Source organism: Bufo gargarizans, chromosome 7 (genome assembly GCF_014858855.1).
Source record: "Bufo gargarizans isolate SCDJY-AF-19 chromosome 7, ASM1485885v1, whole genome shotgun sequence".
NCBI classification, from domain to species: domain Eukaryota; kingdom Metazoa; phylum Chordata; class Amphibia; order Anura; family Bufonidae; genus Bufo; species Bufo gargarizans.
In genome coordinates this window covers 181,849,461-181,877,177 of record NC_058086.1, presented here as the reverse complement: position 1 = coordinate 181,877,177, position 27,717 = coordinate 181,849,461, and the positions used below count along the sequence as shown (strand labels likewise).

Here is a 27,717-nt window from a genome sequence, read left to right as displayed (position 1 = left end):
ACTTTGACATGGCCAGTTGTGATGGCATTTTCACTGCCAGCCCCTGTCAAAGTATACGGGGAGCAGCAGTTGCAAAGAAACTGGAGTCTCTAGGTATAATGACAACGCCCCCGTTGCTCCTAGAGGCTCATTTGCATAAAGTAAAGCATAATTTTTATCAGCAATGTGGCACATATGAACATGGGACCAACACAGATGCCTTCAGCTGCCAAGCGCACATCTAACAGGTCAGCCAGGTACAAATCTGGTGACAGATGCCCTTAAAGGAGTTCTCCGGGCTCAGAGCTGAACCCGGACATATTCCCTTCTCCCCCACTCAGCCCCTCTGAAATTTCATACTCCGATGCTCTCCCTTGGCCTGCACTGTTAAGCATAGGGCAAGGGCTGTTTTGTTTACATCCCTAGCAGTGTTCCCGGGGACTTCACTGGCATTGATGGGCAGCTTTACAGGCTAAGGTAGTGCTAAAGCCTGTCCATTAGTGCTGGTGACGTCACCGGGCTCACTGCTAGACGGCCCCTCTGATATACAGTCCCAGTTAAATAACATATTTCCCTCCCACTAATCAGGGAGGAGGTATAATGGGGAGAACCACATCTCCCAGCATTTCTCTGGCACTTACTTGGCATCACAGGTCTCCACTGCTGAGCGCTGCCTTTTTCTGCACTGGTCACATGACGGTGACCTAATCACAGGTCCTACCACCACTTCCAGTGTTGAAAGGGTCACATGACTATGATGTCATCGCAGGTCCTTCAGCTATGGAGTATAGGCAGAACGGGCAGCAGATTCACAGTAAGTCCTAATTCGCCCCCCCCCCCCCCCCCCCTCCCACTCACCCACCAAAAAAGGCCCCTTCACCCCAAGGCAGAGAAAGGGAGGGAAAAAATAATAAAATAAAAAAAAGCACCTCTCTGGGCCCATGTGATATGTTCGTCCCTGGTGTTATCTTATGATTGATGTAAAAAATGAAAATCATACCTAGTTAGTACTCGACAGTCTGTTTCTAACAAAGCTATAACCAGCCCTTTCTCTCACATGGATCCAGAGATCTCCTCCATTCATTGCTCCAATTGTTCTGCTAGCTCAATTTCAAGCTTAGCGGATGTGTCCTTTGTCAAGGGTGTGTCCTTTCTAATGCAGCTGGTGGCAGTTTACTGATGGAACTGAGCATGTGCTTCCGTCTCAGTGTGCAAGAGAGAGAAATTAGAAAAAGAGCAAACAGCAGGTGGCGCTATACTGTTAGATTTCATTGAGTAACTCAGTAGCTATAATAAACTTTATAATTACATGCAATTACAAAAGTATGCAGATCCAGGTGCTGGTTTGAAAACTGTAGAATGTTTTTGTGGGACAATTTTTCTAAGCTCTTCCTTCCAGCATGGCCCTAGGCACCATTTAATGCATCAATATTAAAGGGGTTGGCCCATCTCTAGGATATATCATCAATGTCAGATAGGTGCTGGTTCCATCTCTGAGATCCACTCCTGTCTAGAGAATAGAGTCCCCAAAGTGAAGGAGAGAACATCACTCATGCCCAGTGTGCTCTCCATTCATCACCATGAGAGTTCCAAACTGAATGGCTTGGGTGAAGAACAGACTGGCTATAACTCGGCATATGTGACTTATTAGAGCTCTTGACTAGGTCATATCAAGTTAACTCTAAACCCTCTATAGTTAGACCACTGGCTATGGTATAGGTGCTTATTAGTGTCCTTATAGCAAGGGCAATGCCCAAACTTCCCAAGACTCAGATTTATTAATATCACATTAGTTGATCTGCAGAACAGTCATCATGGGATTGTTTGTGTGAATGACCCCATCAGCAACATGCATGTCTGAACTTTCCAAAGGAGTCAGTTAAAAAAAAAAATGGGTCCTTGGATAAAATGGCAAATAATTGGCTGAATTCAACCAATTAACCATACACATACACATGTAGTTTCAGCCAACCTCAGCCAGACTTTTTCGACAGTAGCTGATCACATTTTCGGTTGTGTTTGGCCATTGTGTGTTATCATGCAAATTTTTGAAATGATGGAAGGCCACAATCAGCCATTTCCGTTGATTGTTATCTCAAGTGTAGGGCTTGTCCAGAACTTTTTTTTCTAATTCCCTGCACCCATTTCCCCCGACTCAATGGTAACTGTAAAGAGAACTGTGCTGACCTGTTCCCGGCCGTGCCGTTCCAGCTCCATGACTCCTGGGCCATCTTCTGGATTTCCGTTCCCTGCCTTCTAACTTCCTCCTGGACGGAGTCATATAGGATGCTGCATTCAAAGACCAACCTCACCGGTGACATGTCCTAAACTGGTACCAGACCCAGAAATAACATGTTGCTTTGGAAAATGTCGCTGCTGAGGCCAGTGGCTGAAGTGGCACAAAAGATGTACATGAGGGTAATGGAAGTCCAGTGAGGATTAGCGATGAGCAACAGGGGCTATATTCGAATTTGCGATATTTCACAAATATTTGGGCGAATATTTGTCATTATTTTCGTGATTGCGAAAAAACAGCAATATAAGATTTGCATAATTTGCGCAAAATACAGGGGTGGGTCACTGTTGCTACATTTTCCAAGCTGCTAGAAGTTTCCTGAGACTGGAGAAAATGGTTAGGCATGGCAGAACATTACAATAGCTTTATATGCAGATAGAGTGCTCCAATATATTTGCGAATGCAAAAATCAGCAATTAATGATGCGCATATTTTGGCTCAATACGGGCAACTTCACATTTTAGCCGGTCTGACTACATATTACTGATTGGTGCACTTTGTATTGTGACATCACAGCACTATGTCTGCAGCATGTCTGTATGGACAGCAGAACCTATCAGCTACACTATATCAGGATATAACCTACACTGACTATCTCCCACTATCTGTATTATATATATATTGATATCTAATGTTGTGTGGAAAGCACAGAGCACAGCAATGACACTGCTCTCTCTCTCGGAACTTTAAAAAAAACTGTAGAAAATGGCTGCTGGGGAGGTTCTTATATAGCAGGGATGGCCAAACTGCGGCTCTCCAGGTGTTGGAAAACTACAACTCCCAGCATACCCAGACTGCTTACAGCTATCAGCCTACAGCAGGGCATGGTGGGAATTGTAGTTTTACAACAGCTGGAGAGCCGCAGGTTGGCCAGCACTGTTATATAGTAAGGGGCAGGCAACTTTCCTATTGGTTGCTAGGGATGTTGCTAAGCTCAGACAAAGACACTGCAGCCTTCTCATTGGCCCACAAGCAAGAAGCAGGGAGGGATCATGGGTTAAGATTTAAAAAAAATCTAGAATATAAAAAATATATATATATAGCACTATATTCTAAATATTCGCGAAAAATATTTGCTATTCGAATATTCACGCCCAACACTAGTGAGGATGGCCTAGACGTCATGGAGTAGGAATGGACCTAAAGAAGCAGGTAAGTATAAATCTCTTCAGAGGTACCATGGGGAAGGATTAAAAGGGGTTTTCCAGGCTTTGAATTTTGATGACGTATCCTCAGGATAGGTAATCAGCGGGGTTCTGACTCCTGGCACACCTTCCCACCAGCTGTATGAGGAGAAGGCATGCACCTGTCTCACTTCTTGCTTGCCATAGACATAGCAGCAGCGAGCAGGAAGAGAGACAGCTGATCGGTGGGGTTGGCGGGTGTCAGACCCCCTACAATATGATATTGATAACTGATCCCGAGGATAGGTCATCAATATTAAAAGTCCGGACAACCTCTTTAAAAAAAAAAATCTGGAAAACACCTTCGAGCGGTTGTGCCTCAAAAAATATTGTACATTTTTCAAACCAGGAACTGCATCTGAATACATTTGTAATTGCAGGTCATTAAAGATTTAGTATAGTCACTAAGTTATTCAACAAAATGTATCTGTAATAGCGCCACCTGCTGTTTTTTTCCTTCCCTTATTTCTGCATCCATCTCAGTGAGGTGGTCGCACGTGCTCAGTTTAAATCTTCAACTGTCACCAGCCACATCTTCTGTTTCAAGCTGTGGCAGTTGCAGGCAAAGAGCCACAGCAAAAAAGAAACAACCCCTGAGAAAGGACGCACCCCCTGAGCTGCCCTCCTGAAATAAATCTAGCAGAACAATTGGAGCAATAAATGCGGAGATCTCTGCTTCTATGTAAAGTACAGGGCTGGTTCTAGATTTGTTGTCATGTATTCGATTACAATCTAATATTTGTTTTAAATCAACCATGGCTCCTTTAAGTCACTTTCAGCAGGACAATGTGGTCCCTGGAATAGCTTAGTTTTTTGAGATGTAAAATTTGAGTTTTTGTAGCTTTTGTTAATTCTTATATTCTTAATTTATATTGTATTTTAAATCCCAGTGTAAATTCAATTCTTAAAGTCATTTAGAATACAGTGAGTTCTTAGAAAAAAAATTGCACCTTAAAGCTATTTATTTACTCCCTTCTCAAAGTTTTCTGAACACAACATAGAAAAAATTCAGAATAAGAATATTATAATTTCAGTAAACAAGCTGAATTTTCTGAAATGGTCCCATCCTATAATTATATGTTATCTTCCAGTACTCAGTCACAAATATTTTAATACAATTATACCGACAGACAGGAAATGCTTTCAGTCTCATTTCTCCAAACAGTCAAATTGGAAACATTCTGACGAACCTATGGAAAACTATTATATCAGTGATTAAAGCAAAGGAGCCGTTTCCTAAAGTCTCCTGTGCATCTGCTGAATCAGGTCACTTGCAGCACGTTTCCCATCGTGAATGATAAAGTCACATGGATTGAAGTAAGGGCAGGTTCACATATGCGTTCGCAATTCCGTTATAACAGGGTTGTAATGGAATATAACAGAATTTAAGGATGGAATGCAAAACAGAACCTTTATGAGGCATTCCATTTTGCTCTGTCCTAATGCATTTCTATGGGCACAAATAACCGTTCCGTTTTATGTATGTCGACAGGACATTTTTTTCCGCCATACAGGGATATAACGGAACAGTATAACGGAATTGCAAACGCATATGTGAACCCACAATTACTGCGCTTTCTAGGTGCAGACTGTCTGTGCTCGGTCTAAGGCTAAGTTTTGATTGCAAATCGATAAAATAAATAATTTCTAATAATTTTTTATTATTTTTTTCCTGTTCTATAACTAGGTATTAAAAGCTAATTATGTTTACCTTATCTCCATAATTCCATTAAATGAACTGAAATGTTAATATTCGGGTCTTTAAAGGGAACCTGTCATCAACTTTATGCTGATCTCACTGAGGGCAGCATAAAATAGTGACAGAAATGCTGATGTCAGCGGTGTGTCAGTCATGAGCTATAAGTTTTAAGCGGTTGCCGAGAACCAGCATCATAATCATTGCAGCCCAGGCCTTGAAAAGAGTCAAATCTACCTGAGAAGAGTCCTGGTTATTCCTAATCTCCTGCTCTCTCGCCCATCTGCTGATGATTGGCAGTTCTCTCCTAGAGAGAAAGGGAGAAAACTAGGTAGGAGACTGTCAGCCATCAGCAGGTGGGCAGGAGAGCAGGAATTCATGAATAACCAGGACTCTTCTCAGGCGGCCGGGACTCTTTTCCAGGCCCAGTCTGCAATGATTGTGATGTTGGTTCTCAGCAACCACTTACTTTAAATTTTTAAAACGACAGACCGCTGAAATCAACTCACCTGTCTCTACTTTATTCTGTCATTAGTATGGGCAGCATAAAGTTGATGACAAGTTCCCTTTAAAGTTGTTATATCAGTCTAACTCCTGGCACCCCCGCCGATCACCTATTTGAAGAGACCTCCTCCACCTTACCAAGAACAGCACCATCCTATGGATAGTGTCTGTACTTGGTATTGCAGCTCAGCACTATTCGCTGAAATAGGACTGAGCTGCACCTAGGTCATGTGACCCATGAAGATGACATCACTGGCCCAGGAAGAGGATGTGTATATGCCATAAACATGCAACATGGAAATACAACTTTACAGGGGTATACAAGTCCTAACCTACAGAGGGGCAAATGTAATACAGGACATGACTGCATCGGTGTGGATAGGTCTGCCCAGGTGCTGTATACAGAAAACAGTAGAATATTTATAAATCTATAATATTTACAAACATGCTTCATTTTTCATTTTGGAAACATTGGAGTGATGAATTAAAAGCTGGTTGCAAAGGCAGGGGCAGTTTTCACCTTATGTTTTTTTTTTCTGTACAGTCGTGAAAAACCTAAAAGTTATTTTTGACTCTTCTGACAATTTAATCTTGATTAAAAACAGAAACCTGATTAGTGAACATGGGTCATCATTTTAGAAAATGAAAACCATCTTGCTACAACGTCCTGTCTACGACATCATTGTACTATTTGTAGTGCAGATGTGTCCTTCATTACCTTTGCTCTTGGTTCATCCTGTCCTGAGATGTGTGAAGCAAGATGACTAGCTTTGAAAACATATATGCAATGCTCTTTCAAGGACTCTTGTAACATCTATGGATTCTCCAAAGTAGAAAATCCCTTTAAGCTAAATAAGCCCTTTAATATTTTGGGGCCCTATACTGGCTCTTTGACTGTCTCTTCAGCTTGTCAGTTTTTTGATTCTATGAAAGGAATGAAACAAACTACATCCAAATTATTCTTCCAATTTTTCCCTTAGGTTTTGAACTGTTATCTCATTGACAATAATGGCTTCATCCTGGTTTCTGAAGACTACAGACAGGTGAGATATGTCTTGTATTGACCACTGAATTATGGCATATGGATATCATGGGGGAGGGGGGCTGCAATTAGGAAACTTCTCCTAAAAGCCAGTATGGAGAGCTGCTGTATGGTCACCATGTGATACTACATTTCCCCTACAGCATTCAGCAGCTTAAACCGGGGAAAAGAGGTGTGCACCAGAGGTCTGAACTAAGAGATTATCTAAGAAGAGACTGTTAGAACTGTGTTGAGAAATTGCAGTTAACTCATAAGTTTCAATTGCAACACTTTTAGGGCAACACTCATTTTTGGACCATCTGGGGCGGTTGTATCGGGGAAAGGGGATCCCTAGAAAATTGAGGGTCCTTACCAGAAAAAGGTCTCCATGTGATAGATAGATAGATAGATAGATATCTAATAAATAGATAGAAGGGACAGATAGAAGATATAGATAGAGAGATAGATAGATGGATAGATAGATAGATAGATAGTTAGAATAAAAGAAGGCAGAGCTACAGAAAAAGAGTGCTGCTTTTTTCTTTTTCTTTTTCTAGATAGATGAATGGATGGGTGGCTAGATATGACATAGACAGATAAATACTGTAGATCAATAATCGGCAACATTTGGCAGCTGTTATGAAACTACAATTCTAACGCGAAGAGCTGAGGAAGTATGCATGCTGGGAGTTGTAGTTTCACAACAACTGGAGTGCCAGAGGTTGCTTTCCCCTGAGATATATAGATTAAAGAGATGGATGGAGATGAGATAGATAGATAGATAGATAGATAGATAGATAGATAGATAGAAAAAAGGCCTCATTGAGTGGGCTGAAACGTTGCCTGGGAATAAATTGGGTCACCACCTTTTTCACTTGATGTCGGAGTTCTGCCTCAATTTTTGGAATTAGATAGATAGATAGATAGATAGATAGATAGATAGATAGATTAAAGAGATGGATGGATATGAGATAATTATTTTTTTTTTACTTTTGCTGAACTTCATTCAGTGACAGATTTTATTTTCTGAGCTCTTGTAATCAGACAGTAACGTGTCCTGACAATCAGACGTCCTCTAGTCCCTGCGAGCTGCAATCTCCGGAGTAGAAAGTGACTGACACAGATTGCGTTCTCTCTAGACGTGACCTAATTCTGTGGACACTATTACTGATTCTTGACAAGATCAGATCACATCAAGAAGTGAGGCTTAATGAAGAACATTAAGTACTGTAGTAAGACAAGTTAAGCCCAGTGCACCTGATGGGCGCGCAGCCATTCTGTAACAACTGCTCTTTTCTTCTCAGGCAGAAGTGATACATTTGTTTTGGAATCAGATTTTATATTTCATCTTTATCAGGATTAATTATCTTCTAATCCGCACATATAAATGTGTATTTTTTTAAAAAGGAGGGAATGTAAGTTCACTCATGCAGCACCACCCTCTTAGGCCCGGCGATAGGCATTATGTAGCACCTTTGCTCTGAGTGCCCCTGAGTGCCCCTGAGGTCAGGTTGTATTCTGCTGAGCTAGCACCATCAGCGATTTTATGGTTGCAGCTCCTCGGAACTGTAGCGCAGTACATTAGCTACGTCATCATTTTCTAACTTTATGACCATATAGAGGATTCCTATCAGCACTGGATTTTGGACTTTTATGGTACGACCACTCGGTCTGGTTTCCTGATGCAGTTTTGAAAGCCAAAATTAGGAGTGTATCTTAGAAGAAGACTCCTCCTCTTTTATTAATTCACTTCTGATTTTGGCTTCCAAAACTGTATCAGGAAACCTGACCATGTGGCCGTACCCTTACATTTGCCTCACCACACTTGTATACAGCCTTGAACAATTATGGGTAAAGGTATACACTGTGGTGATTTGCTCTGGTAGACAGGTTAGCGGACGCAGTATAGAGGCAAGGAACCAGGTTGCAAATCAGTGTTTTATTCACACTCAGCAAAACATAACAGTCTTGGTGCTTGTTCATACACAGCAAAACAAAACAGTGTTCATCTGGAATCCTAGGTGTCCGTTCACACCCGGCTGAATGCTTAGCCACAGAAAAGTTCACTGGCAGGCTTCCAGGAGGCCTGCATGCCTGTTTGCAGTCTTCAGCCTTCAGCACAGAGGACACCACAGCTTCACTGTCAGATGGAGGTAGATCCACCCCACCTGATAGTGCTGATAGCTTTATAAGCCTGCCAAGACCCGGCCTGGAACGTGGGCAGTAGCCACCCACCCAGCACTTTTGACTACTGCCAGTAAAAGCCGTCCCAGATCAGCTTTACAGCCATACTAAACAGCTGAAGTGTCAGACTGCAATCGGGAATAATGACACATACCGACCATCAATGACGGCCCCTTGTTCCTTCCTACAACACTGAAGAACAGTCTTTTGCATCTAATTATGAAGAAGCCAATCATTAGACTGAAAGATGAAAAATATGTGGAAATTAGTGAAGATATAGAAACTGTGGCATTCTTTCAATGGAGAAGACCATCCAACTGCTAAGACCCTGTGCTTAAAGGGACACTGTCACCTGGATTTAACTTACTGAGGTATTAACATCACCACATCAGTCTCCACGATTTACATTAAAATATACTAGTATTGCAGCCCTTTGTCTTTTCATTTGTCTAGAAAATAGCTTTTAATCGTATGTTAATTACCTCGATAAGGAGCCCAAGGGGCTGTCCCTCCGGCCGTTGGAGCCCAACCATGCCCACTATCTCGGAGCCCAGCACCGCCCTACTGCTAATTTATTCACTGCTCATCGCTGTCGTAATGTGTTTGTTGTGCCTGAAATCTTGCGCATGCGCCTTGGATACACATGTCAGTGCCCACGTGGTGTCCTGGCATCGGCCTCACAAAGTGCGCATGTGCCAGCTTTGCTTGGCCCGGAAATGCGCGAGATTTAGTGCACAACAAACACATTACGTTGGCAATAAGCAGTGAATAAATTAGCAGTAGGGCGGTGCTGAACTCCAAGATAATGGGCGCGGCTGGGCTCCAACAGCCGGAGGGACAGCTCCTTATCGAAGTAATTAACATATGATTAAAAGCTATTTTCTAGACAAATGCAAAGACAAAGGGCTGTAATACTAGTATATTTTAATGTAAATCGTGGAGACTGATGTGGTGATGTTAATAGCTCAGTCAGTGAAATCCAGGTGACAGTGTCCCTTTATCTCCTACTTTCTCTTTCTGGTGTAAAAACACTCCATTTTCATGTAGCCAACCCTAGAGGGAGCTCAGTGCAAACAGATGATTATAGTAACTGTACAAATTACAATCCACTGAGCTCCCCCTAGTGGTAGCTGCAGGCAGTCAGTTTTGTAATGGATGGGATTTATCAATGTATTTATGCCAGTTGTCTACTTTAATTAGAGGGTGACTTTTCTATTAGAATTTTTTTAATAAAAATGTATTTCGCTAATAAAAATAAACTAAATTTAACAGAAATCTGGGGGATTCTACTGGGCATTCTGCATTTCATGGAAGTGATTGACACATGTGTATTGGGAAACTGGGTGGGCCCATTCTATGTTTTGCTATGGGGCCCTTTGAGATGTGTATATGCCCCTGCGTAGAGATATGGGTGTTGTAGCAGATATAATGTATTGGGCTCAAAAATATTTTACTTATTTTTGGGAGGGTTTCCAGCCACCTACAACAGAAAAATTGTTACAAAATAATACGCAAAGAGGTAACACCCAGAAAAAGATAACCATATCTCACTTGCTGACTTTTTCTCAAGCCTAGGAGCATGTCAAAGCAAAATAGGAACATGTCAAAGCAAAGTCAAATATCCATCGAATTGGCTGTTTCCCTTGTCCTTTTCTACGGCTTGTCAGGACATTGGAGCCACTTCCAAAAGCTGCACTAGCAAGATGGTTCTCTTTCTCTGGGAGATACCTCTCTGCAAATTATTTTCCCATGGAGCATTACCTTTATACACAGCTGGTCTCCTTAAGGAGAGCCAGTATCCCCCAAAGGCTACAAAATAATTAAAGAAGTAATGCTCTTCTTACCAATTCGTCACCACTTCCATGCTAACACTACCAGCTGGTCTCTTTTCTTCCTGTTCCAGTGGTGGTGTTTCTTCATGGATATGCAGTCCATCTAGTCACTGGCTGTAGCAGTAACATGTCAAAACTTCTGTGGTCACCGATGCAGCCAGTGATTGTCAGTAGCATTTCCATGTCTGTGTCAACATGTCATCGCTGGAGCAGAAAGAACAGAGACTGGCGGGGGACCCGGGAAGTTTTCCAATGAGAGCTGCATTACATTTTTTTTATTATTTTATAGCATATGTCTGAATGCGCTCTGGTAGTTAGGATAAGCGGGCGCAGTACAGAGGCAAAATACAAGTTCGTAATTCAAACTTCACATGATGCCAAAAACAAAACGTCACTTTTGCAGTGTTGGTGTTACGTCACACCCAATGGCAACTTAATATAACAAAAAGTCACCTTGGTGGCAGTTCTGCCTCAGAAAGTCCAAATACAGGCTTCAGTCGGCCTGTTCCCCTGACACACGGATCTCAGTTCTCCAGCCTAACACAGGCCCCAGAGCCCAGCACACAGACATGGCTTCTGAGCCCAACTGCCTATTTAAGGACAGCCAGGTGCTGCCAAAAACCTGGACCGGCACTTAAAATCCGGTCCGGTATTTGACCTCACCTGGCTGTAAATCAGTCCAGCAGCACTGTGTCACACATACTACGTTGTTGTTTTTTCTATGTTGATGGCTGGACAACACATTTAAGCTGCTAAAGTACCAGAAGGGTTATAATCCATCTACCATGGCATTAACCCACAATTAAAGGGGTTGCCCAAGTGTTTATTATGATAACCTGTGGCTGAGTGGTTAGCAGTGGTGCCTAGCAGCGTTGGGGTCCTGGATTCGAATCCGACCTAGGACACCATCTGCATGGAGTTGTATGTTCTCCCCGTGATTGCATGGGTTTGCTCCCACATTCCAAAAATAGGCAAATTGGCTTCCTACAGAATTGACACTAATGTGCATTGTGTGTTGGGGTCGAGCACCTATACAGCTGCCACTGACTTCCCAGGCAGCCACCCTAGTCTTACCCCACCAATCAGCTGTTTGAAGAGTGAGCATTGTGGCCCTTTCCTAGGCCAGTGACGTCACATTCATTGCTCACCTGGTCTAGACACAGCTCAGTCCCATTCAAGTGAATGGACCTAAACTGCACTACCAAGGACAGCCACTGTGCTTTTAAAACTGCAGAGAGGCTGTGGTGCTCATCGGACAGTTTGCTTGAAGGTCAATATCTACCGTATCTTGGATATTGCCATGATGATCTTCTTGTTATGGAATAATTTCATGTGTGCTACCAGAATACATGTAATTATCTCTTTCCGATGTTTTATTGCAATTTTAAATGGTTTTGAAATAGTGGTGTTTAATTACATGCTGTGCACTTGCCATGTACTTAATGCTAGATCTTTATTACATGGGAAACATCTCAAGTTCAATCTTGTAGCTGTAATGTTCTTTTGATGGCAATTATCCTTTTCATGCTAATAAATTGTCATTCACAGACAATATTTATTAAGTATTTATACCGCAGAGGAAAGATATAGCAGTAGCGAGGCAATGAACAGCAGGGTCCCCACCCATGTGCTCATGAATGTGCTTATCATTGGTTTTACAAGTAGAGACACCCACCTGCACTCTGGATGCTAGGAATTCTTTGCAATACAAGGCACAACCTAGAAGAAAATAGCTATACAACACTACAGTATATACAAGAGTTAAAATGGAGAACTCCCTCCCCAACCAGTCCACCTTACTGCTGATTTAAAGGGCATCTGCCAGCAGATTTGTGCCTATGACACTGGCTGACCTGTTACATGTGCGCTTGGCAGCTGAAGGCATCTGTGTTGGTCCCATGTTCATATGTGTCCACATTGCTGAGAAAATTAAGCTTTAATATATGAAAATGAGCATCTAGGAGCAACGGGGGCGTTACCATTACACCTAGAGTCTCTGCTCTCTCTGCTATTGCCACACCCTCTGCACTTTGATTGACAGGACCAGGCAGTTTAAATGTGATCACGCCTGCCTGGCCCTGTCATTCAAAGTGCAAAGGATGCAGCAATTGCAGAGAGAGCAGAGCCTCTAGGTGTAACGGCAACGCCCCTGTTGCTCCTAGAGGCTCATTTGCATATATTAAAATGTCATTTTTCTCAGCAATGCGGACACATATGAATATGAGACCAACACAGATGCCTTCAGCTGCCAAACCCACATGTAACAGGTCAGCCAGTGTCATAGGTACAAAACTGCTGACAGATGCTGTTTAAGTAGTTACTAACTGGGTTGTTTGCTTACGCACTGCCTAAAAATCCATGTCAGAGTACTGAAGTAATATACAAGAGGGCCACACACAAGGGAGGGCTACACATTCTCTGATTTAACCTTTTATGAGTATACATGTCCTTTTCCGTGTGCTTTCAATATAATACAATATTTTACTAGTATGTGTCTTTAAAAGCAACTAAGAAAAAAATGAATCCTATTTACCTGACACAAGCAGCACAAATATGAAAAGTCCTGTGGAATCTTTAATTTTGCTGATGAGTAATGTTGTCAATTTGTCGTCACTTCTATTCAGAGAGGACCGATGTCATTGCCGTTTGCCGTGACATCTAACTTAACATTTGGACTCTTTCTGAAATGTCAGTGTATGTGTCCCCTGTCGGAGGGGCCCATCACAGAAGCAACCTGCTCCAGTCACACTAAAACTGGCACAATAAAAAGTCATACTGTTTCCGGAAACAAACACTTTGCTAGTTGCTGCTGCCCCTCTAAATAGTTCTTCTTAGAGGGCACATCATATGCCGACTTGTAAGAGTGTCGGAAATTTCTCTTTTACTCCTTCCAAAGCTACGAGCCAAATTTATCATTAAGATTTGCCACTTTTGTGACGTAAAAAATTCACAAATTGTTTACTACTGTGGGTCCAGCTATGCTGTGGGGTCTATAGAAAAAGGTCACTAAAGGGGAACAACCCCTTTAAGACAAAAACAAACAAACGTCTGGATAAGTCAGACCAAGAAGACAACTGCAAGGAGTTTTATTTTCTGATAATTATTTTCAGGATTAGATATTTATTTATGTATTTTTGATATTTATGTATATTTATTTGTTACATTTTGTAAATGAAATCACAGTTACAATTTAGTGATTCTATATTCTACATCTACTATGGGATTTTATTGAGCTCTTTCCTTCTTCACTTTTTGCTACAGCTGATATCCCCAAGCATAGCATGCCTCCGAGTCCTGCAAATGATCTTCGTATCAGCGGGAATACTTGCAAGACCCCAAATATTTACTCAATGTATAAGAGGAAATGTCATGAATGACTTGCAAAAACATTTCTTTTCTAATGTCAACATATCGTTCATTATTACATTTAAGAAGAATGAGCCCCCCCTGCCCATCCCTTCTAGGACTGGGTGGATAATTTCGCCATTACCACGCAATGCCCAATCATGACCGTACTACGACAATAGAGATTCATTCATGGCTTCATTTTGTGACATTACAGTGCAGCGGAAACTCAATCTCCCCATTTATGTTTTCGAACCAATTATTAGCGGTACTTGGGAAGTTTCTTTTTGCCAAAGGGCAGTAACTCAGACAGCCACTAATAAACAATTCAAAACTTGGTGGTCTTCTTGATTTCTGAGCTCCTCCTGTAAAAATTAAGAGAAATGTGATCTCTTGGCTGAAAACAATAGTTCTTTCATAAAACATTCAAAAATATTGAGTCTTTCTTCCCTTGAAATGGCTGATTTTGTGCGATTTCTCTGGAAGGAGTTATATTATTTTGCTTCTCATACCTTTCACTGTCATACTCACTACGGCATTTCCGCTTGGCACGGCGCACAGAGCAATACATTTATACATAAACATGCACCACCAGACATATGTATAAATACCCTGATTAAAACAAACATTTATGCTCTACAATGATGGATGCCAAATTAGAAAGGACCTCTTCTACGTCTCATGAATGGAGCGCGTACAGAGCTGGCTGCGAAACCCTCTATGAAATCCTGATGTGACTGATGTAAGCACCTCAGATGTTCTCCAAGAAAATACTCTATTGACTGACTTCTTAGAAATAGACCTTGTCTGGGAATTAGTCCGTGGCAGCTCCAGCAGATATTTCCAGCTGTTTCTTTCTGAACTTTTTTAATACACAAAATACCTTTTTGATCAGTTTTAAAGCTAGATCGAGACTTAAAGGGATTGTCTGCCTAGCAAATTTCTTTTTACGTTGCCAAATGCAGTAGATGCTCCTAGTGGAAACTTCCCTGAGTAGCAATTCTGAGACCTTTTGGCCCTGATTTATCAACGTGTCTATTTGTTTAAAGGGGCTGTCTGGGTTCAGAGCTGAACCTGGGCATATCCCCATTTTCACCCAGGCAGCCGCCCTGATATGAGCTCTAATGCTCTCCCTTGCTCTGTGCTGTATTGCGCAGGGCAAGGGCTGCTTGTTTACATTTTCTACACTGCTAGGCAGAGGCTTTCGGCTAGCAGTGTTGCCGTTGATGTCACCGGCACTGATGGGCAGGCTTTAGTGCTGCTTTAACCATTTTACAGAATAGGGCAGTGCTAAGCCCGTCCATTAGTGCCCGTGAAGTCACTGGGCTTACTGCTAGGCAGAGCCTACGCCTACCTTACCCATTGAGAGCCTGGTATGTCACTGGATCTCCTGAAAAAGCCTTTTCCCTGCAAGATTTAATACAGGGCAAGGGGGAGCATTGGAGAGCATCGGAGCATATCCGGAGGGCTACCTGGGTGAGGTACTGAACCCGAACAACCCCTTTAATAATCTGTGAGTCAAATTTATGAAAGTGGCGCACAGCACTTCTGACTTGCTACCACATTCTGACTTGCTTTTACCTGCCTCAGATATGGTAGGTCAGGAGTGAAAGTGCAGTTGAAACAACTTTTTTTGAGACTTGTCCTCTATGATTAATATGCCCAAAAACCAACCTTCTCCACAAGAACACCCAAAAACAGCTGGATTTCTGAGGTTGACTTAGCAGGAGCAAAAAGTAACTATGACCTGTTGCAGGCTATTGATAAATTTGTCTAAAGTTGGATTTACTCTGCCCGATGTTCAGGCTGATTATTGAGCAAGAACGTTCCTACCAACACTTGTTCCTGATAATTGGCATGTCTAAAGGTGCTGCAGATCACCCAATGAAGGAGCAAAACACTGGTTCATCGGGTGAAGCAATAGGAGGCGCGGACACCTCAATAATTTTTCCCGGGTGGCAGATCATCCTGTCTAAACAGCACTTTGCTGCCCAGGAACAATGATTTTGTATCAGTACAAATGATGGCAGAAGCTATCGCTTGTTCTCATACTATGGAGGTGATCGCTGCATGTAAATTCAGAGCTTCACCTCCACTTAGCAAGTAACTGATTGTTAGGAGGGAATACTTCCTCCCCACAATAGGCTGCTGCTCTCGGCCTTCGTTTTGCTCATACACAATAGATATATCATTTTTCAGATAGCCATTCCTTCCATCATCCCTTTACACATGGAGGCTCAGCTCAGCTAACGTTTCCTCAGTGGAGGATTAGGTGTAAGCTGCTGCCAGGCATCGTAGATGGTTGCCTATCTACAGTAAGAACAAGCGATCGAGTATGCAGATCCTTTTTTCCCCCCCATCATGTTATATTAGTTGATTAAGCCATTCTGCTGATCTTTAAGGGTGCAGCCACACAAGATTGAAATGCCATGTACATGCTGGTACTGTAATCTGCTGCAGATTTGCCACACACGCAAAGTAGCTGAGATTTCAAAGAATGTCATCAACAACAAAAAATCTGCAGCGGAAATTGTCTTGTCATGCATCGATGGAATTCTTGGCAAATCTGCAGCAAAATCCAGAACAAATTTGCATGCAACTTATGCAGATTTTGCCATAGATCTGCTTCAAAATTTGCGGCACTGCAAATTACATAACTGGATAACCAGTGAAAAATACTAGGAATATACATCTCAACTTCTTATCCCTGGATATTTCATGACAACGTCAGTCCTTGTATGCTAACGTTTGTGCATTCAAGACAGTTGTGTCTTCTTTTCTTTAAAAGTTGACTCTTTTTGAGGTTGAGGTGCAGTTGTGAAGAGGTAGCATTGACATCCAGGCCTTGGTCCTATAGGGGCCCAAATACTTCCTGGCTTTATCCTATAAGAAGACCCCAGTATTATAAATAGCACATGGTAGGTAGGGAGGGGGGTCCTGTCATATATTTTGCTTTGGGAAAATTCAGATGAGGTCCAAATCAATTCTAACACTCTTCTGGAAAAGAGATATGCAAATCAGTTCTCTTTCCAAAAGGATGGAAAAACGAAATGTTGCCATGTAATCTTCCTCTAGAAAAGAGAAGTGCAAACCAGTCTTCCTTCCAAAGGGAAAAGAGAAGTGAGTGTCTCAGAGCTGAACTGAGAGTTAGCTTAGCTACCTGAGAGGCCTTGGTTGATACCATCTCTCCTTTTGCAGACCACATAAGTATAGATGAGGGAGAAATATGTGTAAATAAGCACATCTTACATCTGCCGGCATTTTTAGAAAAAAAGCTAATTTAGCATTCTGCATTTTTGCAATCTTTGGCTTTTTTGGAAAGATATTCAAATTATACTCTCTCTCTCTTTCTCTCTCTCTCTCTCAAATTCCAAATTACTTTGCTCATCTATACTATAAAAATTTAGATTAAAATATATAGGCCCACTTGGCAAATTACCAGCAACATCTTTCGAGTGGGTCACTATGCTATTAGGTGTAGTATGCCGCCTGCCGCACCCCCACCACACCCCTGAGTCACCTCCACCACAGTAACGACAGGCGCCATGCAGCACCACGCCATTTGAACAGATCACAGAAGCTGATCTTTCCATGTGGTCTCAGAAGCCTGACTAAGAAAAAGTAGGTATTAACCCTTATGCAGAAAGATGACCTTTTGGGATCTTTTCACAAAGTGCAGCGCTGTACCTGTGGAGTAGTGCTGCCTGGAGTAGTGCTGTTGGGCTGCCCGCCTGCAGGTATTGAGTTCCAGCAACAGTGGCATACAGCACTGCCACTAACAGTGTAGGGGCCCACTTGAAAGAGGTTGTCATGAAGTTGGGCTTATACAATTTGATTAAAATGTGTAGTAAGTGCCTCATATTCATATTTAGTAATAGACCAGTGCAAAACATTTGGATATTTAGTCCTTGTGTTTTTGCTACAGTTTTGGTGTAAATATAAAATGGAACCAGTTGCATATAAACATCATTAATTAAAAGAAAAAGAACCCTTAATTATATGTAATGATTTTCATTTTAATGTGCACTTTAATGACATTGCACAAATCTGTAAACCATGTTTAATAACACCTATTAGTTGCATCATATGCCTTGATTTTTGATTTATTCTCCTTGGAGCCGGTTCCTCAATTAGAGTAAATCACAATGTTCAAAGTCGACAAGTACAGATAAATGGCCCATAAAAGAAGACGGCTCCTTTTTCTCTCTGCAACCTACACACGCCCAAATATTTTGGAAAAGGTTCTAAGTTATTTTGTGGCAAAGCGATAATACTCTTTGAAATGTGAAGTCTCCAGTTCAGCCCATAGGCATTTTTTTTTTTTTGTCTTTATGCTTTTCCAGGTATAAATGAGGTCAAACCTATTACTTATTATAGTGATTCAGCATGGAGCATGGTATTAAAGTGTGCATTTATTTTTTCAATGTCTCATGTTTTACAATTTATGGGATATGATTAAGGCCCTCCATCAGCCATTCCAAGATTTTCCAAAATGTGCACAGGAGCATGTAGCCAAGCTGAAACTGACTTTGATGACTCTGATAATACATGTCACAGTGTTATCTTGTGCCATCTTGCGACAAAAGCCATTGAAATACATTGGAGGAGTTACAGTAGTTAACCTTTTTATGCCATTTTTTACTTAACGCATTAACCATCAAGTTTAGCTTGGCCACATCTGTATGTCTCCACAATTCCACATCCTCGAAAAGGTCCCTCAATAAGCCAATGTTCTCACAAGTTCCTAGATACAGCCATCACTATCCACACCTGCTGGACCATGCAATATGAGACATTTGAAGTGCGGTACCCCATCCCAATAACGATTCTCCATGACCTAGTTTACTTCCTTGGACTTCAGACCCTGCATGTGATGTCCTACCACCCTCACCCCCCCCCCCCCCCCACCCCACCTTCCACCAAGCTTGATACCAGGGCAATGAGAGGGTTTGTCGAGTCCAGTACCACTGCATAACTTCTTTTAGGGGCAGGAAAATGTCTGGCAGAAACTTTTCACTAAGCTTCAACTTTTAAATCTGAAGAGATTTGGCGTGCCACAGGCCACATAGCCAAACATCTTTGTGAGACCATTTGCAATATAAGAATTCGAATCGTCCTGTACCCCTCCATACATTCTTTATAAGCTAGTTTTTGATGGCCCTTACCCACTGTTGCCACTCACTGTGCCGGCTTCAGTCAGCACGAGAATGGCATGTTTTCTTTGATCAAGATGGCTGCGACAGTCTCTCTGCGATGAAATGGATGAGGCAAGTATGTATTTTTTTGTTTTAACCCCTGATTATCCCCTGATAGGCTAAATGTAACTCTCAGGTGCCACAATCAGTATTGAATGTGACATCTAAGGGGTGAAATTACGGGGGGCAGCTAAATCGACATTTCCCGTCTTTGCCCCCGCTCCATACAATAGGAATGCGATTTGTTACGAAGTAACAACTCTGTCCTGGCAATGTAATGGAGCACTGCTCGTTACAAAACAGTGCTAATTATAGTAATAGTAGTGAACCAATACTCTTTGGTGAGACGACAGCCCCATAAAAGAATTGCTTAATCCTACCATGGCTGTACAAATATTGTATAAAGTCTTAAAGGGGTTGTTGAGGACTAACATTTTATTTATTCATGCCGGACTTAAGAAGGAAAGCATACTCACCTGCGTCTTGGATCTTGGTTCCATCTCCTTGGGTTTAGGGCTGTCTTTACTGCACTTCAGTCCTCACATGTAAACTCTCAACACTGACAGGTTCCCATCTGCGGCTGCAGCCAATGACTGGGCTTAGCAGACATGTGTCCAGCATTGACATGCCGCTTGGGGACACATTATAGCTGACATCAACCATTGGCCACACATGGATCGGTACTGGAAGTTTATATGCAGGAACTGAAGTGCTGTGAAGACAGCTTGGACCCATGGAGTCGGAACCAAGCAGTGAGGAGCTGGTAAGTGTGCTTCCCTTCACGGGTCCAGCAAGGTAGGAGTGGAATTTAAAAACGAAGTCAATCCTGGACGACCCCTTTTATATGGCCATATGCATGGGCTCTACTGCTGATGGAGGGCTCCCCCACAAGCAAGGTAGCATTCCTCCCAAATATTCATTGGCAAGAATCTGTGATTAATAGACCACCAATGGAGTAAGACAATGGGTTGCTCCAAGTGTCCTTATGTTCCTTATTGTACAAAATGTTGCTGTCATTAAATTACAAAATCATTGCATTGTGTTTTCGTTTTGTCCCGACCTACATTGTGCTTTGTCAAGAAAAAATAAATTTAGGTCCATCAAATGTATTGTATTAAGAACGCAAAGCAAAATGTTCTGTTAATCATCCTGAGAACATTCAACATCAAATCAGAGTAAAACATTCAGGCTGACAGCATGATGACAGTGTGGGATTGTTCCCTGTCTCCTGCTCATTGTATTGAACATTCCTTCATCATTTTAAATGTTGAACATTTGTACATAAAACAATGCAAATTAAAAACATTTGTATTTTTTTCAAATCATGATTTCTTGGATAAGGTTTGCCCATTGTTTAGGGATTTTTATATATAGAAACTCTTAAAGTGACCAAAAATCACTGTGGAGCCCTAACCTGCCAATCTCCAGTGTCTTACACTAACCCACTCGTCAATAGTCTTTAGAGCACAGTAGTACCTGCATGCATGTCCTGAGAGTGAAGTTGCTCTTCCACCACAGTGATACCACATAAAGTACTGCACTGTCACTGTTAAGTAGTGTTTCACATAACTGTCCCCCACCTTCCCCTAGATGGTGCGGCCTGAGGAGGTCACCTTCATTGCCTCATTAAAGGTGTGCCCCTTAACCGACCACCCTTGACACCTCAGTTGGACTGAGCTACCAAAATACCAGAAAATCCTCTATTGAGAAGACCCAAAGGTTCAGCAGAAGTCTTTTTTCGGAGCTGACTTTGGAGGCCATCCCTCAACATTGATTTTTGAAGAACTGTTCAGAAAAGTAAAAAATCAAGTTGGAAAGCCTGTGTGTATTGTCGTTGGGACTGTCACACGGGGCTGGCTAATTTTTCCTCTTGAGTTCCAATTTCTTTGCTAGGAAAATGGAGGTTGAAATAGTTGGTTGCCGCTGCTGAAAGCCCCGGGCTAAGAGACTCTTCAGAAATGGAATATACCCTGTAACTGAATGCTGATCACTTACTGTTAGGAAACCAGTCCTACTTTTATTACGGTGGATTGTCCTTAAGAGAACTCAGTCTCTGCAAACGTTTTTCCCATTCCATATTTTCTGCGTGTTAGGAGGTGAACGGTTTACAACATCAGTAATTTGTCAATCACTCTGCTCAGCCCAGACAGTTAAACTGAACAGGCAGCTCAGAGCACTTAGGTGGATCATGTCAGAGGTCGCCTTGTGTAAAATGTAATGCTTGGCTCTACGTACTGCGCTCAAGTACTTGCACTAATTTATTATTCCGTCTCATTTTTCGCCAGACTGGGCGTTTTTTTGGAGAAATTGAAGGTGCCGTGATGAACAAGTTGTTAACAATGGGTTCATTTAAAAGGTAAGTGTTCTGATGATGAAGCTAATGGTTTGCACAGTCTACCTTTCAGATACTTTAGAATCAATGTCCACCATTCAACACCAGTTTTTAAATCTAAATATGTCCTAAATTCTATGTTGCCCTTTTTTTTAATGTAAGGGAGTATCTATTTTAAAAAACTAAGGGGGACATTTATTCAGACCAGTGTTTTAGACGCCATTCTTCATAATCTCTGCGATGGTGGTGGATCCGCCAATGTTGTTATTTAGAAGCGCCAGCTTCTACATAACTTTGGCACGTCCACCACTAGTCTAAATGTAAGCCAGCTTCCTTGCTGGCCTAAATTTAGACCATTTTCTACGCCTAAAAGAGGCGTTGAAAACTATAAATGAGATAGGCCTGGTGGCTTGTCCCCTTTCATGCCATGCCCCATTTTTAGAACTGACGTGTGTGGGGAAAGGTGGCAGATTGCGGCGCAAATAACCTTCTAATTACCCTTTAAGTTTCAACAACTCCATTAGGAAATTACAAAATAATAGAAGGTTCCTCATGCAGGATTCTCATATTTTAGCCAGCATGGAGAGAATCCTCACTCTGGAGGACCAGGCATGTCAATGCATCCCACAGACACCCCTCAGATTTTTTATTCAAAGTGTGTAATACTTCCTTTATCCTGTGGTGGCGCTGCTGGAAAATGCAGCACTTACTATTTTGTTCCTCTGCAGATTACAGCTGATCGCTGGAGGTCCTAGCAGCAGGACAGCCTGTGATCAGTTTATCATTGTGGTACCAGCCCAGCAAAAAGGAGATTGCCTAAAATAAACAGCCCTTTTAATTAAACGACTCACAAGCTCCCAAGCTGAAAGGAAACTTCATTGCACCTCTTTTACATGTCCATGTCTGTGTTGACATCCATGACAAGATGGTCATTGGTTTATCCATGAAGATGTCTGTAAAGAAGCTGTGTTTGGTCTGTGTGTGAATTTTTTGTCCTCCATGTGTCATATGTATTCCACAGACACCGCTAGGCTGCAAATTAATTTCCAGGGCATCTCCTGGCAATAATCCATGAAACCCACAGACCAAACACGGATGACATGGATCCATAATCACAGACAGAATAGGGTTTCACCCCAGACCCACTGTCTGTGGAAAACCACTGATGTGTGAATACACACATTAAAGTCAAAGGCTACATGTGCTATCCGTGATCCACTGATGGTTCAAAGAGGCCTTAAAGGGGTTATCCCATGAATAATGTAAAAAATGAAAATCCTATATAATCTAACACATGTAAACCTCTTTCTAACAAACCAAAGCTTTAACCAGTCCGGTATCTCACATGGATCCAGAGATCTCCCCATTCATTGCTCCAATTGGTCTGCTAGATTTTTTTTAAGCTGACAGCTTAGGGTCCGTTTTGTTTCTCAGGGGGTGCTTCCTTTATACTGCAGCTGGTGGCAGTGGACAGAGAAATTAGAAAAAGAACAAACAGTAGGTGGCGCTATACAGATAGATTTCAGTAGATACATCAGTAGCTATAATAAATCTGCAATCATAAAAGTGTTCAGATCCAGGTGCTAGTTTGAAAACTATAGAATATTTTTTCATAGGACAACCCCCTTAATGTGAATCTCCCTCTAAAAAAAATTGTCTACGTACTGTATTTGAGGTCAAATACACTGATTAGGCCTATGACCACCCCTTAGTTTTTTTGTTTTTTATTAAAAAAAAAATCTATTGTAGTCTAAGTACATTTTTATATGACCTTTTTGGCCTAGATATGTATTCTCTCTGACGCCATTGACATCAATATATTTTTATTTCTAATATTTCAAGAACCATATCATCACCAGTTAAATATTCCATCAAACGCGACAGGTTTTATGTTTCTGTAGTAACCCGAGAGTCTACATGTTACAGTACATCTAAAGCAGGAAAACACTTTGTAGTTGGGTAATTACTCAAATTTCCTCTTCCCTTGTCAGACGGCATTGAAGCTTTAACACAGTACACAATGTAAACACGACCGTACACTCGCTAGACTGGGGCCGTTTTAGCAGAGCTGATCTCAGTACTGAAATATTTATGCTGAGGGACGTAACTGTGTAGAGTCGGCTCTTACTTACTATTATTCTTTTTAAAATCTCATCTGTCAGTCCAGGTATTTAAAAGGCTGAAAGAGTGAACATTGGCTGGGTTGGTTGCTGGCTTTTATATGTTATACTGAGGAATGATTTATAAATCACTTAGATGTATTTCCACACTATACTTATTTATAATTTTACCTGGTTTTCACCTCCCTGTTCTAATGCCCTTTAAAGAGCACCTCTCACCACAAAACGCAATGCAGTCTGCAGGCAGCATGTTATAGAGCAGGAGGAGCTGAGCAGATTGATACAGTATATAGTTTTGTGGGAAAATATTCAGTAAAATGTGTAATTTTTATGCATTTATAATTTTATATTTCTGCTTTTTCTGACTTCAGTTATTCATAGAGGAGTTATCAGTGATTGATAACATTCTCTGTGTAAGTGTGTATACATAAATAGCTGTCAGTCACTAATAGCTGTACACGGGGAAATGCTATCAGTGGTTGATAGCATTCTCTGTGTAAGTGTGTATACAGAGATAGCTGTCAGTCAATGATAGTTGTACAGAGGGAGGTGTTATCAGTAATGGATACCATTCTCTTTGTAAGTGTGTATACAGAGATATCTATCAGTCACTGATAGTTGCACATAGGGAGGTGTTATCAGTGACTAATATCATTCTTTGTGTAAGTGTGTATACATAAATAGCTGTCAGTCACTAATAGCTGCACACGGGGAGATGCTATCAGTGGTTGATAACATTGTCTGTGTAAGTGTGTATACAGAGATAGCTGTCAGTCACTGATCGCTGTACACGGGGAGATGCTATCAGTGGTTGATAGCATTCTCTGTGTAAGTGTGTATACAGAGATAGCTGTCAGTCACTGATAGTTGTACAGAGGGAGGTGTTATCAGTAATGGATACCATTCTCTTTGTAAGTGTGTATACATAGATATCTATCAGTCACTGATAGTTGTACATAGGGAAGTGTTGTCAGGGACTAATATCATTCTTTGTGTAATTGTGTATACATGAATAGCTGTCAGTCACTGATAGCTGTACAGGGGGTTGGCCCTAAGTTCAGAAAGATGAAATACAAATGTATACATTACAAGTTTTACTGAATCTTTTCCAACAAAACTATATATAATCTGCTCAGCTCCTCCTGCTCTATAATATTTGTGCTGACATGTTTTCTTTAAATGTATAACTGATGTGCGGACCTTTTCTCAATAAGGCATTTCCCCATTCAGTATGATACTGACAGTAATTTAAACATAGGGTAATACAACACATAGGGGGATGCAGCTGCAGTATCTCTCCCTTAGTGTGTCTGTGATACTACATGATAGACAGCAATGCTCTGATATCACATCAGGAACAGCCCGCCCACATGGCAAGAATGGAGAGACAAAATGTGCATTTACAGAAGCCAGCAGTGCACGTCCCTGCAACATAAATGGCTGCTCTAATCTAATAACGCTGACACCTATAAAGAGGGATGAAGCAGGTCTTGCTGTTGTCTTAGTTTGCAGGTCCAGTAAACCGTGAGTGCTACCTACAGCCACTAACACCTGTGTAATAGTACCCTTATACTCACAGTCACTGTATAATACTGTCTTCTAATGTGGACTTTAGGTACCATGATTCCAAGCACTAAGACCTCAGTGCCACTTATGAGCACTCTCTTATTACTATCAAGAACCTGATTACAGCTCTAATTATTATTATTTTTTATAGAAAGCCAGGAAGTCTAGCTTGTAATATGACTAACCTTCAATGTAAACTGTTTTAGGAGCCTCGATGATAATAATATGTCGTGAGCCTGCAAATGGTAATTAAAATAAGTTGTCGGATGTATCACTGTGCCTTAGGCACGTTACCTGTGCTAGTGAAGGTTTGAATATGAGATTAGAATTTGGGCCTTTCTGTGCTATCAGCAGTATAAGCACACGGGTAGCCACATGGCAGAACGCAAAAAAAATGTAGTATTAGGGAACATCCTTATATCAGGGAACCCAGCAAAAAACATGTGCGTACCAAATACCAACAGAGATAGCTAGATAGATAGCTAGATAGATAGATAGAACGATCAATATACACTTATTGATATATACACTGATAGACAGATATGAAATAGATAGATTTAAATAGAACTTGTCATGATGAAGATACTGTCTCAGGAGCTCTGAAAAATGAAAGGTGGAATCTTATTGTTTGCCATGGGTAACTAAGCCAGTTTTCCTTTATACCAGTTTCGATAAATCTCCCCATGTGTTTTTATAAGAGAAAAAATGTAATAGAACTTGTAATCTTATTATTTAAATTACTGGGCTTTAGAGTTAATTATATCCACTGATTGAGAGTGTTTCCTGTATGCAAAAAAGTTAGCCACTGATAGGACGACCCACGTTGACTTGTGCGTCTATCACTCATACTGCTCCTCTAGGACTATTCGAATTTTCTTGTTATACTAAATCAATTTTTGCATTATACTTATTTTGAGCTAAAAATCATTTATTCAATTGGTCTTTATTAAGAGTATGGAATCCTTTTTTCTGTACAGAGCTGAGATTCTCTAGAAGCAGGATCTGTATTTTTTCTATTTTACAACAGTTGCTGAGCTGATGGGCTTAATGTGGCTGAAATAAGTGTTTATGACCTCTTAGTAGTTTAGAGATAAGGTTTATTACTAGTGTTGATCGAGCACCAAAGTGCTCGGGTGCTCTGGTGCTCGAGTAGAACACTATGGGATGCTCGGGTGCTCTACAGAGCACCAGAGCACAATAGAAGTCAATGGGAGAACCGGAACATTAAACTAGGCACCCCCTGCTCTGAAGAGGAGAGGGTGTCTGGTTCACAGGAAAAGGTCAGAAATTGATGGAAACACCATGAAATGGTTCAGGGAAAGCATGGGGAGGATGTCTGAATGCATCTTGGACTCCCAGGTCGCTGCTGGGAACGATGTTGTCCGAGTAGTACGCCACTTTTAAAGACTGACAATAATACGCACAAAACCAAAGATAAAATCATTTTTAGAGGAAAAATTGTTAGGAAACATTCTTTCCTGTATATTTATTTGTATATAAAGTGCAAGTGCTGCCAAAAATTACAATGAAGAAGCACTTCCATACAACCTGTATATCACATAAAGGAGGGCCTCATTCACATTGTGGTACAATTGTTCAGGTAGTGGGACTATTAAACTCATAAAGCCTATGCACTAAGTGAAAAAGCTGCCAAAAATTACAAGGAATCGGCACTCAAATATACCCTTTATTACACTTAAAAGAGGGCATCATACACACCCTTGAAAAATTATGATTGATGGCCTGCTGGTGACCCTCTAAAACATTAGGGGTGAGGGTCTGCTGCTGATCTGACCATCTAAAACATTAGGGGTGAGGGTCTGCTGCAGAGATGACCCTCTAAAACATTAGGGGCGAGGGCCTGCTGCTAATCTGACCATCTAAAACATTAGGGGTGAGTGCCGGCTGCTTATCTGACCATCTAAAACATTAGGGTCGAGGGCCTTCTGCTGATCTGACCATCTAAAACATTATGGGTGAGGGCCTGCTGGTGACCCTCTAAAACATTAGGGGTAAGGGTCTGCGGCTGAGCTGACCCTCTGAAACAATAGGAGCGAGGGCAGCCTAATAAGCATGCTGATATGATGGAGGAGGAGGAGGACGAGAAAAGGAAGATTGACTCATATACCCTTTTTTGTGGTGGAAGGAGTGCATGGGAATACAGTGTATTTAATACACCATAAAAGCCACTTTTAAAGTGCATTTATGTTCAGCCGCTTTCCTCTGGTGGAGTAGAGAAGTCATGGGCAATCCAGGCCTTGTTCATTTTTATAAGAGTCAACCGGTCAGCATTTTCAGTTGACAGGTGGATGCGCTTATCAGTTATTATGCCCCTAGCAGAACTAAATACCCGCTCTGACAAAACGCTGGCGGCAGGGCAGGCCTAGTACCTCCAAGGCAAAGAGCACCAGTAAGTGCCACGGGTCCAGCTTGGACACCCAATAGTTGTAAGGCACAGAGGGA

At 41.5% G+C, this 27,717-nt stretch overlaps 1 protein-coding gene across 1 annotated transcript in view; it reads left to right on the top strand.

The window, feature by feature from the left end:
- LOC122944237 (voltage-dependent calcium channel subunit alpha-2/delta-3-like) overlaps positions 1–27,717 on the top strand; it is a 234,698-nt gene that overhangs the window by 159,946 nt on the left and 47,035 nt on the right. Inside the window, exons 12-13 of the mRNA XM_044302472.1 lie at positions 6,640–6,702; positions 21,522–21,592. Of these exons, the coding sequence (XP_044158407.1) occupies positions 6,640–6,702; positions 21,522–21,592 (134 nt within the window). The remainder of the gene's footprint in view (positions 1–6,639; positions 6,703–21,521; positions 21,593–27,717) is intronic.